This window comes from Lycium ferocissimum, chromosome 7, assembly GCF_029784015.1.
Source record: "Lycium ferocissimum isolate CSIRO_LF1 chromosome 7, AGI_CSIRO_Lferr_CH_V1, whole genome shotgun sequence".
NCBI classification, from domain to species: Eukaryota; Viridiplantae; Streptophyta; class Magnoliopsida; order Solanales; family Solanaceae; genus Lycium; species Lycium ferocissimum.
This window is the reverse complement of record NC_081348.1, coordinates 14,167,546-14,180,967: the sequence shown is the minus strand read 5'-3', so window position 1 is coordinate 14,180,967 and position 13,422 is coordinate 14,167,546. Positions and strand designations below refer to the sequence as shown.

Sequence of the window (13,422 nt, the reverse complement as noted above, 5' to 3'; positions counted from 1 at the left end):
GACTTTAATTCTAAATGGAGCATTTGTAGCTGGAATATAACATTCTTTGGGTCAGCAAAATGCGTCTGACATTTGACTTGAATTATCCTTTTGGATGAGGATTATGCTAATGATAATTTATTCCACATAATATATTTTCCAACTACTTATCATTTCTCCCCCTGATGCTAGTAAGACTAACATCTATCCCCAACCTTCTTTGGGGATCCATCTTTGTGCGTTGTGGTGGTGCAATTGAATTTATTACCACACATTCAAATGTTTCTAGATGAAAATTATTTGGTTCCTGACCCTGAACCGATCGTGATGGGGGAATTTATTATCACTTGTTTGGCTTGATGCATACAAGTGCTGCTAGCATATCCCATACCAAATTGGGAGTTTTATTCTCACACCCAATAGTTCAAATATCATTAGAGGCATACAATTTCTACTAAACCAACTATGGATATAAACCAGCATTATTAACATAATTGTATTGTTTGGAACCATCTCCTAATTTATCAATTTGAACAAACTACCTTGCAAAAACCAAATTGCAAGTAGATACTAAACGCACATGTGACCAAGTCATAGATGCATCTATTCAAATCATATAATAGTAAACGGTCCACATGGCAGGTGACTTATATCACCTTTTATACATTCCAAATCTATAGGGATCCTGATCCTAACCTTAACTAGTCTAATAATCAATTTATGATCATAAGCAGCACAAGAGAATTTCTTGTAGAATCTTTCATTTCTTCAATATATAATCACGTGAATTCTCAATTACTTTTGCATCACATTTGAACCGGAATGGTCAACAGGTCATGCCAACTTATATTTATTTCACAAACTTCTAGTTTACTATCGTATGTGATTCTGTCATCATACTCATATTATGTGTAGTACAAACAAGAGGGAAGCAGGGTATTTCACATTTATATTTCTTACCCGTTATGACTGTAGTAATACGAAGATATTAAATCTTTCAATAATTTATAGTCTCATTATGAATGCCCACTTTGGCAAATACCTTTGAAACTCAATAAGTTTCTTTTAGACTTACTACAGTATAATGTTTTCTTGATAATCAATTTAATTCCTCCAATGTAGTAATAAATTAGCTCTTTCGGAGCTGCCAATTAATTGTGTACTACCACATATTTCATAACACCATCTGTATGATGAACATCCCTTTAAAGGAGAAAATTATATCATTTTGGGCATGATCAAAGTTATTATAGGCAAAAACTGTTTCCTGCTTTAACCTTTTCCCTTCAATAATCATCATCAACAAGATGGTCAATGACCAATTATACCACAATAACGATTTCTCTTAAACCTCCCCTAGAGGTGAATTGTGGTATTTATCTAACCATACACGAGCACATTTTTATTCATAACTTTTATCACATCTTGACACATTCACTTTCAAAAATGGGTGGGCATTCACAACGCTTATCACAAGTCACATTCTCTTCAAGGAGTGGACTAATCATTGTACGTGCTTCATAAATTTTTATTATAAGTTGATTATCATGCCTTAACATTTATCATATTTATATGATCCGCCTCAACATCCTTTTGAAAGGTCAAGTGCGTCTCCACTTTGTATTCCTTTCTTTTGATGAAGCATTTATAAAATTTATTAAATTAGGTCGCACAACAATTGTGTGCTCAATGACCTTTCATATCACATTGATGGCAAAAATTAACTTCACTTATTGAAGGTCCATTTTGAGGACACATAGTTTTCTTCCTTTTATAATTACCATAATGATGACTACTATTATTGTCCTTTATCACGCCCACATTCATTAATATAGCCACAATTTTTTTTTCATCTTTCATACTTATCATAAAATGCTATTACTGAAATTTCAGGGAATGGAGCAAATTGAGTGGGACGGGCTTCACAATTTTATCAAGAGCATATTAATTTGTTCAATCATCATCATATATGTGCATTGGGACTCAAACCCAGCGGCTTATTATACTGATGCACTGGGACTCTAACCCGATATCTTACCCTCCACCAGTGACATAATAGGCCAACATGCACTTGGGTGAATTGAGACTTTCAAACACGCAAACTATATAAACGAGGCTATAGTAAGGCATGTGCTTCATTAATCATACGAATACTTGCCTCCTGTTGAAAATGGACATTAAGGAACAAAATCTGCTATTTCCCTCACTTTGTGCACTAAATTTGTTTTCGTCGTTCCTTTCATACAACAAAGAATTTCAATACATTTTGACAAAATAATGAATTGTGAATTATGACAAAAGCTTGCCATGAAAGTATTTGCATGTCGGCAATGTCTAACTGTAACATAAGGATTTCACATACACAAATTTTCATTGTGAAACTAATTAACTTACCATTAGCACATTCCTTTGCAATCACACACAGTAGAATTAATATAGTACCTCTATCATAATGGATTAAAAGAAAGCATACCACTGATCAAAAGTATATCGCCTGTTACTATATCATGTTTGACAGTAGACTAATATATAATTATTATAGTTGGTATATTAAACAAGAAAACAACCATGTACTTTTGGAATGATAAGGAACTTGAAGTTGTCCAAAAATGTTTGCCAACGAGCCAAGCAGAATTAAAAACAATTTGATAGAGCCATTATAGCCAGAAACAAGTTGTCCAGTTTTCCTTTTTGTTTATGGTTGATAAATGGCATACAGTAAAATACTTTACAGGAGAACTTACTCAAATGCTTTCTTCTTTGTATGTGAGGTAGTAGTGAGCAAAAAAAAAGCTATACAAAAATTAATATATACACATAAATACGTAAAATTTACTATATACACTGTAATTTTTTGGTTCGACAACATGTAGATCCGCGATCACAAGACATTAAAGTATCCAGGATTTTCATTCGCTTCTTCCAAACGATTTTCTTTATATTTTGGTGTGTATCTTCCATCTAAAGGCCATTTATAAACCGTGTTACTTGGAGTGGTCATTATAGCTACAGTAATTTGAGCCCACATGGCATCCAGTATCAATTTATTTGCAACACATTATCAAGTCTTCCCTTTGTCTTGAATTTCCTCCATCATCAACAAGAGGTCATCCATCACATCGTCTTACCAAATTGCCTTCAAAATGACATCATCGAGTACTATTAACTTAAACAGAGTCTAGGCAAAGCCTGAATTTGCTACCAGAAACATTTGTCATCATATTTGGTGAATTATCATGTGCAAGCACCTTCTTCATAACTACAACACCAGCTGATACAATATGCCAAATAAGTGATAGTACACCTCGCTCTTTGTGCTATGAATAACATTCTTTAACTGTTAGTATAAAACACTGATAGCAATCCTGGCCTGTGTGTCAATCCAAATTCGCTCACCAAATCACGTGCATCGCCAAATGATAACTAAATCAGAATTTTCAGAGTTCATCTTATGGTTTATCGCTCTTTTATGCTTTGCTTGCAAAAGCCTGGAATTAAAATTGATTGAATATGTACTTATACACGGACATGCAATTTACTGAGAAAGAAGCACAAAATGGCTTAAGAAAGGTACAAAAGCAAAACGTCAAGGATCTGGATAACCAAAGCTAGATAACATATATATTACTAATAAACACCTAATATATCAACTGAGCCAGAATGCTGAACAAGGTTATTGCTAGGTCCACAGCCAATGCCCGGTGTTGGAACTAACTCTGTCCTTTAAATTGCACATTTGTTCATTAAACCTCGATGATCTACTAACGCTTACACTTGACGCCCCAACTGACTTCGGGGCTTTTTTGCTTTTTGCCTTTGTTAACACGGGCAGTTGAAGAAGGTGAAGAACCTTGACCCTGTTATTAAAGAAAAAAGCAAAGAATCACTTTGATAACTCCAATAACAAACTTGAACTTAATGAATTCAGGTAACTGCAAACCATATCCTAAAAGGCAGGGAAACTTCGAAGCGCGATGAACTTGATGCAAATATGGCTTGTTAATTAGTTCCACATAATTACTGATGAATTTCACAGAAACTATGAAATTGTAGCTGAATTTTTTTGAATGTTCCCAGTAGATACAGCGAAAGAGAAGGAATTTGAGGTACGAAATTCCTTCATTCAGCTTAGCTTCCAAAAATCCTAAGTCAACAAGCTACAAAAGAGATCTATATGCGCTTCCACTACAACATCGACATTTGGAAGCCTAGGCCTTATTTTCATTGGCAACATGATCCCGGGTAGCAAGCATCCCAATATGGTCAATCATGGTCCGAGTTTTACTGATACTCCCTCCGTCCCAATTTATGGATACTCTTTCCTTTTTAGTCAGTCCCAAAAAGAATGACACTTTTCTATATTTAGTAAAAATTCAACTTTAAATTTACCTTTTGACCTTTAATGAAATGATTTCTAGCCACACAAATTTCTATGGTTTGTTTTAGACCACAAGTTTCAAAAATCTTCCTTTATTTCTTAAACTTCGTGCCAAGTCAAACACCCTCATATACATGGGATGGAGGAGGTACTGCATAAGTAAACCTTAATAAATCAACGATCTTCCCTTTTTGGGAAGTGAAAATTTGTGTTCATTCCAAACAAGTTGGGATCATCTATATGAATCCTCTCTATTCCATTTAACCTCAACTCATGTCATCATCACACCAAAATAAAAATAAAAGTGTAAGCAAGTTAAATATATGAAAATAAAAATATTAGAAGTCCTCCAACAAAACTAAGACCTATTCCCGACTAGAAAATATCACCTACATGAATCATTTTCCTCCATGAGTCATATTTTTGCCTAGGTCTACATTGATGTCACCAACAAAATTCGTGATTATTGTTCAACATAGAAAAAAAAATTAGAAAAATAGAGAAAACATAACGGAAGGGCTAATCAGCATATGAAACAATATACACATATAACAAGTGAGCCATGGATGTGTTTTTCTCATGACAGATGGCAGTCCATAGATTGACATAGATGCAAAAGTCTCTTATGTGCTTTTTAATGGCAGCATAGTAGGAGTAAGTCGCCAATGGAATGCTTACGCTCCCATTTCAGTAATATTATGTCTCCACACCATTAGTTGGTTATTTAATATGTAACCACACAGCAATGCATCGAAGTGAAGATTGTCAATAGAAAAATGGATTGGAGCTCAATAGATCTCAACGATGAGACTCAATCCCACTAAATCAAAGATCAGATAGCATGGCAGAAAGGAAGAATACCTGTTGCATTCTGACCATTAAAGTAGCCACCATCTGATCTTGGATCCTTTTGTCTATTTCTATTCGCATTTGTCTACGCTCCTCTTGCATCTGAGCTTCAAATCTTTTGTCCATTTCAGCTCGCATTTGTTCACGTTCCTCTTCCAACTTTCGATCCATTTCAGCTTGCATCTCTTGACGCACACTTTCTATTGCAGAAGAAAAGTTAGATCTAAAGTTTACAAGTTGCATGCGGCTCTTTTTGAGAGGCTTCTTTCCATAACCTTTTCCCCGAACATAGCCTGTTCTCTCACCAAGTATAGCAGCTAAAATCTCATCTCCAGTCTTTGGATTCTCGTTTTGTTCATATTGTTGTTGAGCCACAAGTTCCTGGATCTGGCCCTGCAGTTATGCAAAACCCTTTATACTAACATACAATAATAAATATAAAACAAATAACAAGCCAATGATTATGGAATTACGTAAACTCGTTGAGATTGTTCATCTGACCACAACAGTTCTCCTTTATCATTCTTACGTGTATGTTGGAGCTCCCAGACACGATCTGGTGGTGCCTTTTCTCCAGTAAGACGATCTCTCTACAATATATTTCAGATGAGGAGAACACATGTGAGCACATAAAATGACATAAATAAATAACAAAAGTATATGATGGTTGGAATAAATGCATTTTCACCGTGGATTCCTCTACTTCTGCAAAAGACTTTGACCCACATGAATGCTTTGTTGTTTGCTTTTTCCTGTTTATTTTATTTCTCTCGCTTTTAGCCTGCAATTATGTCAAATAGATTAAGACAACAATATTCAAATGATAATTTATCAAACGTCCTTTTACCAAGTTACCTTGAATTCCTCACTTCCAAAATATTGTATCAGAAATTCCCAATCCTCACGCACAACATCTTTCGGCGGATGGGACAGTCTCTCTTCATCAGTATTATAACGCAAATACTCAGCATGCAACCGAGTCTTCCACGTTCTGAAAAGCCTTTTCATAGTGCTGGCCACAAAACTTTGCAACACATGCTCTCCCTTACCACCACCAACTTCAAATTTCTCCTGAAAACACAAATGTAAAGTTATACTCCCTCTGTCCCAATTACCGTAACATTGGGGTGCGGCCCTTTCCCGGAACCTGCTAACGCGGAATGCTTTGTGCACAGGGCTGCCCCTTTTTTCTTTCTTTTTTAGTCAGTCCCAAAAAAATGACAAATTTCTATATTTAGTAACAATTTAACTTAAAGTTCTCATTTTGCCCTTAATTAGATGATTTATAAAGTATAGCCACAAAAATATTTATGGCTTGTTTTAAACCACAAGTTTCAAAGTCTTTCTTTCATTCTTAAACTCCATGCCCTATCAAAAACCATCACATAAATTGGGACGGAGGGAGTAACTCTATTTTCTTTTTTGAGAAAGTAAGATGATTTTATAAATAAACTAGCAACAAAGAAAGTTTATTCTGTTAACGTAGCAACACAAATAATGCAAGATCTTTAAACGTCAAATATTCACAGTAATGTATTACCTTCACTTTCAGCCACATTGTTTCTCCATCTTTTGCAAAAATTGTTGCCCAATCACCATCTCTTAAAGAGATAGTGCTCCTCATGATCAAGCCACAATAATTGACAATATCTCTAGCCCCGGGACCTACAGCTCTATCAATGTCATCCGGAATGTGAACTTTGATTTTGCTACCGCGCTGAGTTTTCATATCCAAGTGTAGGGATCTATATTTTCCCCTGCCTTTCTTAGTTTTTCTGCAAGAAACTGTGAAGCAAGAAATGTAGGACAATAAGAAGCTTTACAGCAAGAGATACTATATAGATTTCAAAAGAGTAATGGAAAACAGCTGGAAAAGATTTAAAAAAAAATTGAACTTCTTTATGTCTAAGCTAAACCAAATGATACTTATTTTTGCTTGAATCATTTCCAGTGCAGCAGTGTGCATCTGAAATTGGTCATAAGCTAATAGGGCTGCCAGCCTAAGTCGCTCGGACTCGGGTGCGGGTGTCTGATACGGGTGCGAATCTAGAGATTGGAACCTTCACGATCTAAATTTAAGATTCGGGGTTACGGATCCAACTCATCCAAGTATGAATACAGGTGCGGGGATTCGGCTAAAAATAATTCAAATATCTGAAAACAGAGATATAAGAATATGCCTAAATTATAGTGGACTATTTGCGAGCAAGTTTGAATCTGTAATTATTGTTAAGTACAGATGCATCTCCTTATTTTTTGGTGTAACATAGCTGTTGTCCATGATAGACTTCTTGAGTTTGCACATTCAACTGTGAGCAAGTAAATATCTTTATAGCACCTTCTGGTTGCTAACTTTTTAATACAAATATCTTCTAACGGTAAGTAAAAAATATATGCCTATATTAGGATTTTACTGTAGCTTTTATTTTGATTTCAGAAATCATCGTATATGTCTCGAATTTCTCTATTGAATTTGGTCAAAAGTCCCCAAAATCGAGTGACTAGATCCGGTATGGATCCCACACCCACGTCGTGTCAACACAGGTGCGGCACCGAAAGTGAAGAGCAACTTAGCTACCAACTGAGAAAGGGAAAACATATTATCGACACTTTCCAGAACAATTTTAAAGTAACCAACGGAGATATAGTTGGAAGGAATTATAGGAGATCTTTTTTTTTTTTTGATGACATGGGAACCCGCAGCCGCTACCCTTCGGGTGTGCACAGGGTAAACCCAGCTCTTGTGCAATAGCTCTCAAACCACACAAGAGAGGTAACCCGCACTAGGCAAGCTCGGTGCGACGAGCTCGACTCAGAATGCAAATCCCCTGCTGTCGTAGGCAGGGTGTTTCGAACTTGAGACCTCCATTATGAAAGCCCCATGCTCAACCAACTGAGCCACCCTTGCAGGTGGAAATTATAGGAGATCTTGAGGGAATACTTTCTAGAGATGGTGGTTTCCGTGTAAGGGATAGTGATATATCCATATATCCTTTAGTTTAACAGTTAATGTATCAACAATTTCAACCAAATGATGACTCAAATATGTAGTTCCTTTTCATCGTTGTCCCTACTATAGAAATGGTTTATAAGCTCATTCTGTTGACAAAAATACCAAGAAGAAACTTGCTTATTACCCGTATCAGACACCCGCACCCATATGAGTAACTGAGGTTAGAGGGTAATTATCTTTGTACTTTATTACATTTAAATGGAGAAGGGTAGAGCGGCGGACCCATTATTTGGCGAGTATCGAACCGTGAGCCAGTGGCTCATGTGGATTTCTCAGTAATCAAAAAAGAATATCGGTAGCATCATCTCATTAAAATAGAATATTAATAACTGAACGATAACAGAAGTACATAATAGACCCTCTAAATCGGACAAGGGTGTTGAGCCAACAACAACAGAATACTAAAATCAGGCTACAGGAATCTGTCTTTGAAAAAAATAAATGAACAATACAAGTTAAAATTGCATAAATTTCCAAGGTACATAAGAGAAGAGAAAAAGGGACCACTAATAAGTATTGAAATACAGGAAAACTAACCTTCACCGCTATTTAAGTTCTCTGAAGAGGGATGTACACTTCCTTCCATATTCCCTGATAATTGTGACCCCGACAATGGTCTTTGACTTGTTTCAGGGCTCCTTAAGTCTGGAGAAGTCCACTGAGTTTCTTCAGGAATCCCTGTTGATTGTACTAGTGGCTGAGATGCTTGATCAAGTGTAGGTTTATGTGGTGGATTAATATTTACAGATGACACCACTGCAAAATTATCACGAACTCCTTCAATATTACCACGCCCACGGCCCCTTCCACCGCGCCGACCTCTACCTCGTGCAAATCTTGCCATTTCTGCGACATAGCATAAAAAGTATATAAGGATTCAAATTTTTGATATAGTATTGAAAGCATAATAATATAAAATAATGAGATGTGGAGCCCAAGGGAACTTGATGTGCCTAATACTAAGAACCCAATAATCAGATAGCAGAAAACAGTAAGGCTAAAAACATTGACAAACAAAAGTTAAGTCCGTCGGGAAATTCATAGCACTAAAACTTAACTACAAAACTTATAGCCCAATACATTTCTAGCAATTGAGAGCGATAAGTGTATGCACTAAGGCCAAAGTCCTTCCAAGAGATGCAGGCAAGTGGTTCATTGATATGCTGCTCGGACTCTTTAAAGATACCGACGGGTGCGTGTTGGATCCTCCAAAGGTGGCGCATTTTCGGAAGATCCGATGCGGGCGCAGCAAAATTTTTGGAAAGTCCGAGCAAGATACTTCACTCAGACTCATGTTTCTGTTATTTGCCTGAACTTGAATAAAATCTCCAATGCCTTTGTAGAGGAGACGGTTGTATGAGACATGTTATTCAAAAAGTACTCAGAATTGAGACAAAATAATGATTTATGAAAATCATATTCAGAATATTTTTTGAACAGAAATCTTATTCAGAATATGGACTTGGTGTTCTTAGGTTAATGCCCCTTATTGCATTTGTTTCCAAGCTCTCTGTTATTATCCTGCTTTACATGACTTATGTTATCACGCGTCAAACTGCAACAAGATGATTTTTATACTCTTTGCAAGTGTACGAAAGTCAGGTCCCTTCGTAGTCAAGGTTCGTGTCTTAGAGCCATATCTGGTCTTTTTAATGCTGTCAGGTGATGAACTTCTATGACCCAAAGAGAAGATGTACGAGAAGGTGCATACACTAACTCAATAGCAGTTCAGGAACAACTGCCAGCAAATGTTATCTGCTGGTTATCTGTGGACTAAAATATGTTAAAGTTGAAAGGAAACTACTATGTCATGGAAAACATAGTACTCGTAGTTGGAATACCATATTCCATAACAAGGAAATTACTGTCTTCATTTTCATTTCTTCTGCTGCTTAAGCGATGGGGTGCAAAAAGTGTAAGCCAAACAGCCTTCCTGTGCGACACAAAATGCATCTGAATGTGGGGGATACAGTAAAAGTTACATCCAGACAAAGATAGGATTGGAGATATCACTGAGGTTATCAAGCACAACAGCAAAGTCATAGTAAGTGAGGTGAACTTGAAAACAAGCATGTGAAGAGTGGCATGAGAATGAACAGGGCCAAATAATCAAGGTTTTCGATTTCCTTCTCACTGTTTACCAAATTGCCTGAAAGTTAATCTTCAGTTCTCTTTTGTTATGGTTAGTATAAATTAATCAGTCCTTGTGAAAAAGTAACTGTTCAAGTGCTGTGCTTTCAGGTTCAAGATCCTATTAACAGCTTAAACGTGATGCTTTACTCAAAAGAGCAAAAGCTAGCCAACACTTGAAATGGAGAAGATTTTCAGAAAGCAAAATTTTATTTCAACATAATTAAAGTTTCCAAACAAGTGGTACCCTTTCTTTAGAGTCCAATAGGTCAATTAAGTTGCCTAATAAAGCAATAAGTAAATCTTAATTGAGAATAGAATATCAGTGAGACTATTCATGACATACAATGTCTGAGTTGTAGTCATTTGATCATGGAGTTTTGTCTACCCCTTATAGAGCGGCATTCCTCTCCTTCACATCGTCAATCAATTCTTTTTTTTTTTTTTTTTTTATGACAAGGGAACAGCAGCCGCTACCCTTCGGGTGCGCACAGAGTAAACCCCGCTCTTGTGCAATAGCCCGCAAACCAAATAGAAGAGATAACTGGCACTAGGCCAACCCCGTGCTACGAGCTCGACCCAGAAGGCAAATCCCCTGCTGTTGTAGGCAGGGGGTTCTCGAACCTCCATTATAGAAGCCCCATGCTCAACCCACTGAGCTACCCTTGCGGGCTCGTCAGTCAACTCTTGGACAGACAGTTAATAGAGCTCGTCCCTATTTGGCTGAAGAGGATAGGGTTTGCTGTCCCGTCCTTTGTTCATTTTATAAGACTTTGAGTCATTTAGAAAGTCCCCCCAAAACTTCCTTCTTATTTTCTGCATTTCATCAGTTTGAAATATTTTCATTGTTTAGCTCAAAGTTTATTAGTATTAAGATCAAAGATAATTATTCCCATTCAAGAGATATTCCCCCCGTGTTTAAGGTGAAAACAATTATGCAATATTGTAGCGCAGTGACAGCTTAAAAGGTGCTTATTTTCAAGAAAAAGAAAACATGCAAGAAATAGTAGATGAATGAAAAGATACCTTCTTGACTTTGATGCTTAGCACAATCAAATATGCCCAGATATAATAATTGAGGAACCAATTTTCGAAATCTGATTTGGGGTTGAGTCTAGGGTGACGACCAACAGTTTAAAAGAATTAGGGATTTTTGGTTTTTATATCATCTCCTCTTTTAAAAGAAACAAGAAAAATGACACCAATTGGTGGCGACCTAGTCACCATAAATAGATTATGTGGCGATTAAAAGGTGTCGCCTCGAAAGCTTTTCACACTTAAAAGAAAATTTGGTCAAAAACACATTCTATATAACACTGTGAGGTGTGATAATTTAGGTAAAAAACTCTAACTCTCACACCTGATTGTTCAGGTTGAAAAATTAAAAAGAAAATGATATTTGGGTGTGTGTTTGACACTTTAACTCTAAAAGAAATTGCCTTTTTGCGGGATGGGGGATTGTCAAGTTTTTGTCGTGACAACCTTTTTTATAAGTTTAGGTATAATATATTAGTACTCAATCTGTGCACTTTTACTTATCAACTTTTGATTTTGCACGCATCTTAAAATTAATAAATGAAGCATATATTTTATCATAGTATACATATTAATTGGTGTATAGTTTTAATAGATTTGGAAAATGATTTGAAATGAGTAATTAATGTTACGGATAAAATAAGAAAAGAAAAAAAGTTTGTCTTTCTCTTGATATGCTAAAGTGGACATGTAAAGGTGAAAATTTATTTTTATTATAGTGCATAAGTAAAAGTGAACAGATGAACCTCTTGAACTTTGTGTTGTTTATTCTATGTATATTTAATTGAATTTTTGATTATGTATTCTACTTGATTATTTAAATATTTACCTTTTGTATAACTTCAGTACAAAAAGATAGGATACACTACTAAAAAACTGTCAAAAATCGACGGCCCGCATCGGTTTTTTCAATGAAACCGACGGGTAACCGACCCATTACGGTCCGTCAGTTTACATAGCGTCGCTTTTTGAAAACCGACGGACCGCTTCGGTTTTTTACGACGGACTGCGACGCTTGCGTGGTCCGTCGGTTTTTTATCCAATAAAAAAAAAATTAAAAAAAACCGACGGAATGCGTCGATTTTTTTAATTTCTGATTTTTTTATTTTAAATAAAAACAATATAAATTCTATGAAAAACCGACGCACTCCGTCGATTTTTTATTTAATTTTTTTTATTTTAAATAAAAAACCGACACAGTGCGTCAATTTTTTGAAAAAAATTCAGAATTAATTTCCAGAAAACCGACGGACTGAGTAGGTTTTCCATCGGTTTTCTGGAATATTTCCTGCATGCAATTGTTTTTGCATTTTCTCATGAACACACCACCACCACAAAATCGATTAAAAAAACTGCTCAAAACCAACATTAAAATGCTCCAAATCAATTCTAAAAGAGCTACAACACATAAAATCACCCTAAGTAGCAATAAAACACATCAAACACTATCTAAACACATTAAATACGATCTAAATAGACCTTCAAAGTTAAAAAATATTTAAATGTCCAACCAAAAGTACCATTAACTAGTTTTAATATAAGTCCATAAAACATAAGTCCATTATTAAATCCAAACTACTACAACTGATCATCCGGTGTCCGAGCTACGTAATCACCGTCATCATCATCTACATCATCATCATCATCTTCTACGTAACTTAAGAATTCTAACTTAAAATATAACTTAAGAAAACACAATCGTAACCAATTCTAACTTTGAATTCTCAATAACAATTCTAACTTTAATAACTTATGGATTCTAACTTAAATATAACTTTTAAAAGCACAATCCCAACCAATTCTAACTTTAATAACTTATGGATTCTAGCTTTAATTCTAAAAATTGAAAAGTAAATCTAGTCAAATAAAGTCTACATTTTAGTTTAGAGGTTATAGAAATATTATAACTTAACAATTTTGACCTTGAAAAGCACAATCTCAACCACTTCTAACTTTGAATTCTTAATAACAATTCTAACTTTAATAACTTATGGATTCTAACTTTAATATAACTTTTAAAAACACAATCCCAACCAAT

At 35.6% G+C, this 13,422-nt stretch overlaps 1 protein-coding gene across 6 annotated transcripts; it reads right to left on the bottom strand.

The window, feature by feature from the left end:
* Positions 1–3,444: 3,444 nt before the first annotated feature.
* On the bottom strand, positions 3,445–11,549 carry LOC132063443 (uncharacterized). Of its 6 annotated transcripts, none has more exons than XM_059455984.1 (10): positions 11,376–11,440; positions 10,061–10,152; positions 8,757–9,065; positions 6,747–6,991; positions 6,062–6,277; positions 5,895–5,987; positions 5,680–5,796; positions 5,219–5,599; positions 4,751–4,790; positions 3,445–3,836 (listed from the first exon to the last, which is right to left on the bottom strand). In XM_059455984.1, the coding sequence occupies exons 2-9, from the start codon at positions 10,068–10,070 to the stop codon at positions 4,785–4,787; spliced, it is 1,377 nt and encodes a 458-aa protein (XP_059311967.1). In that variant the 5' UTR covers positions 10,071–10,152; positions 11,376–11,440; the 3' UTR covers positions 3,445–3,836; positions 4,751–4,784. The 6 variants fall into 6 exon arrangements, with proteins under 6 accessions (XP_059311967.1, XP_059311968.1, XP_059311963.1 ...); XM_059455985.1 differs by lacking the exon at positions 4,751–4,790 and having other exon boundaries at positions 5,219–5,406; positions 5,512–5,599; XM_059455980.1 differs by lacking the exon at positions 4,751–4,790.
* Between the last annotated feature and the right edge of the window lie 1,873 nt (positions 11,550–13,422).

Bases quoted from the DNA above. Each gene is read 5' to 3' on its own strand.
- LOC132063443 (XM_059455980.1), bottom strand. The intron at 6,992-8,756 runs GTTAGTTTTCCT...CTTGCTTCACAG, and splicing joins GAACTTAAATAGCGGTGAAG to TTTCTTGCAGAAAAACTAAG. The intron at 5,600-5,679 runs GTAATTCCATAA...GCATAACTGCAG, and splicing joins AACAATCTCAACGAGTTTAC to GGCCAGATCCAGGAACTTGT.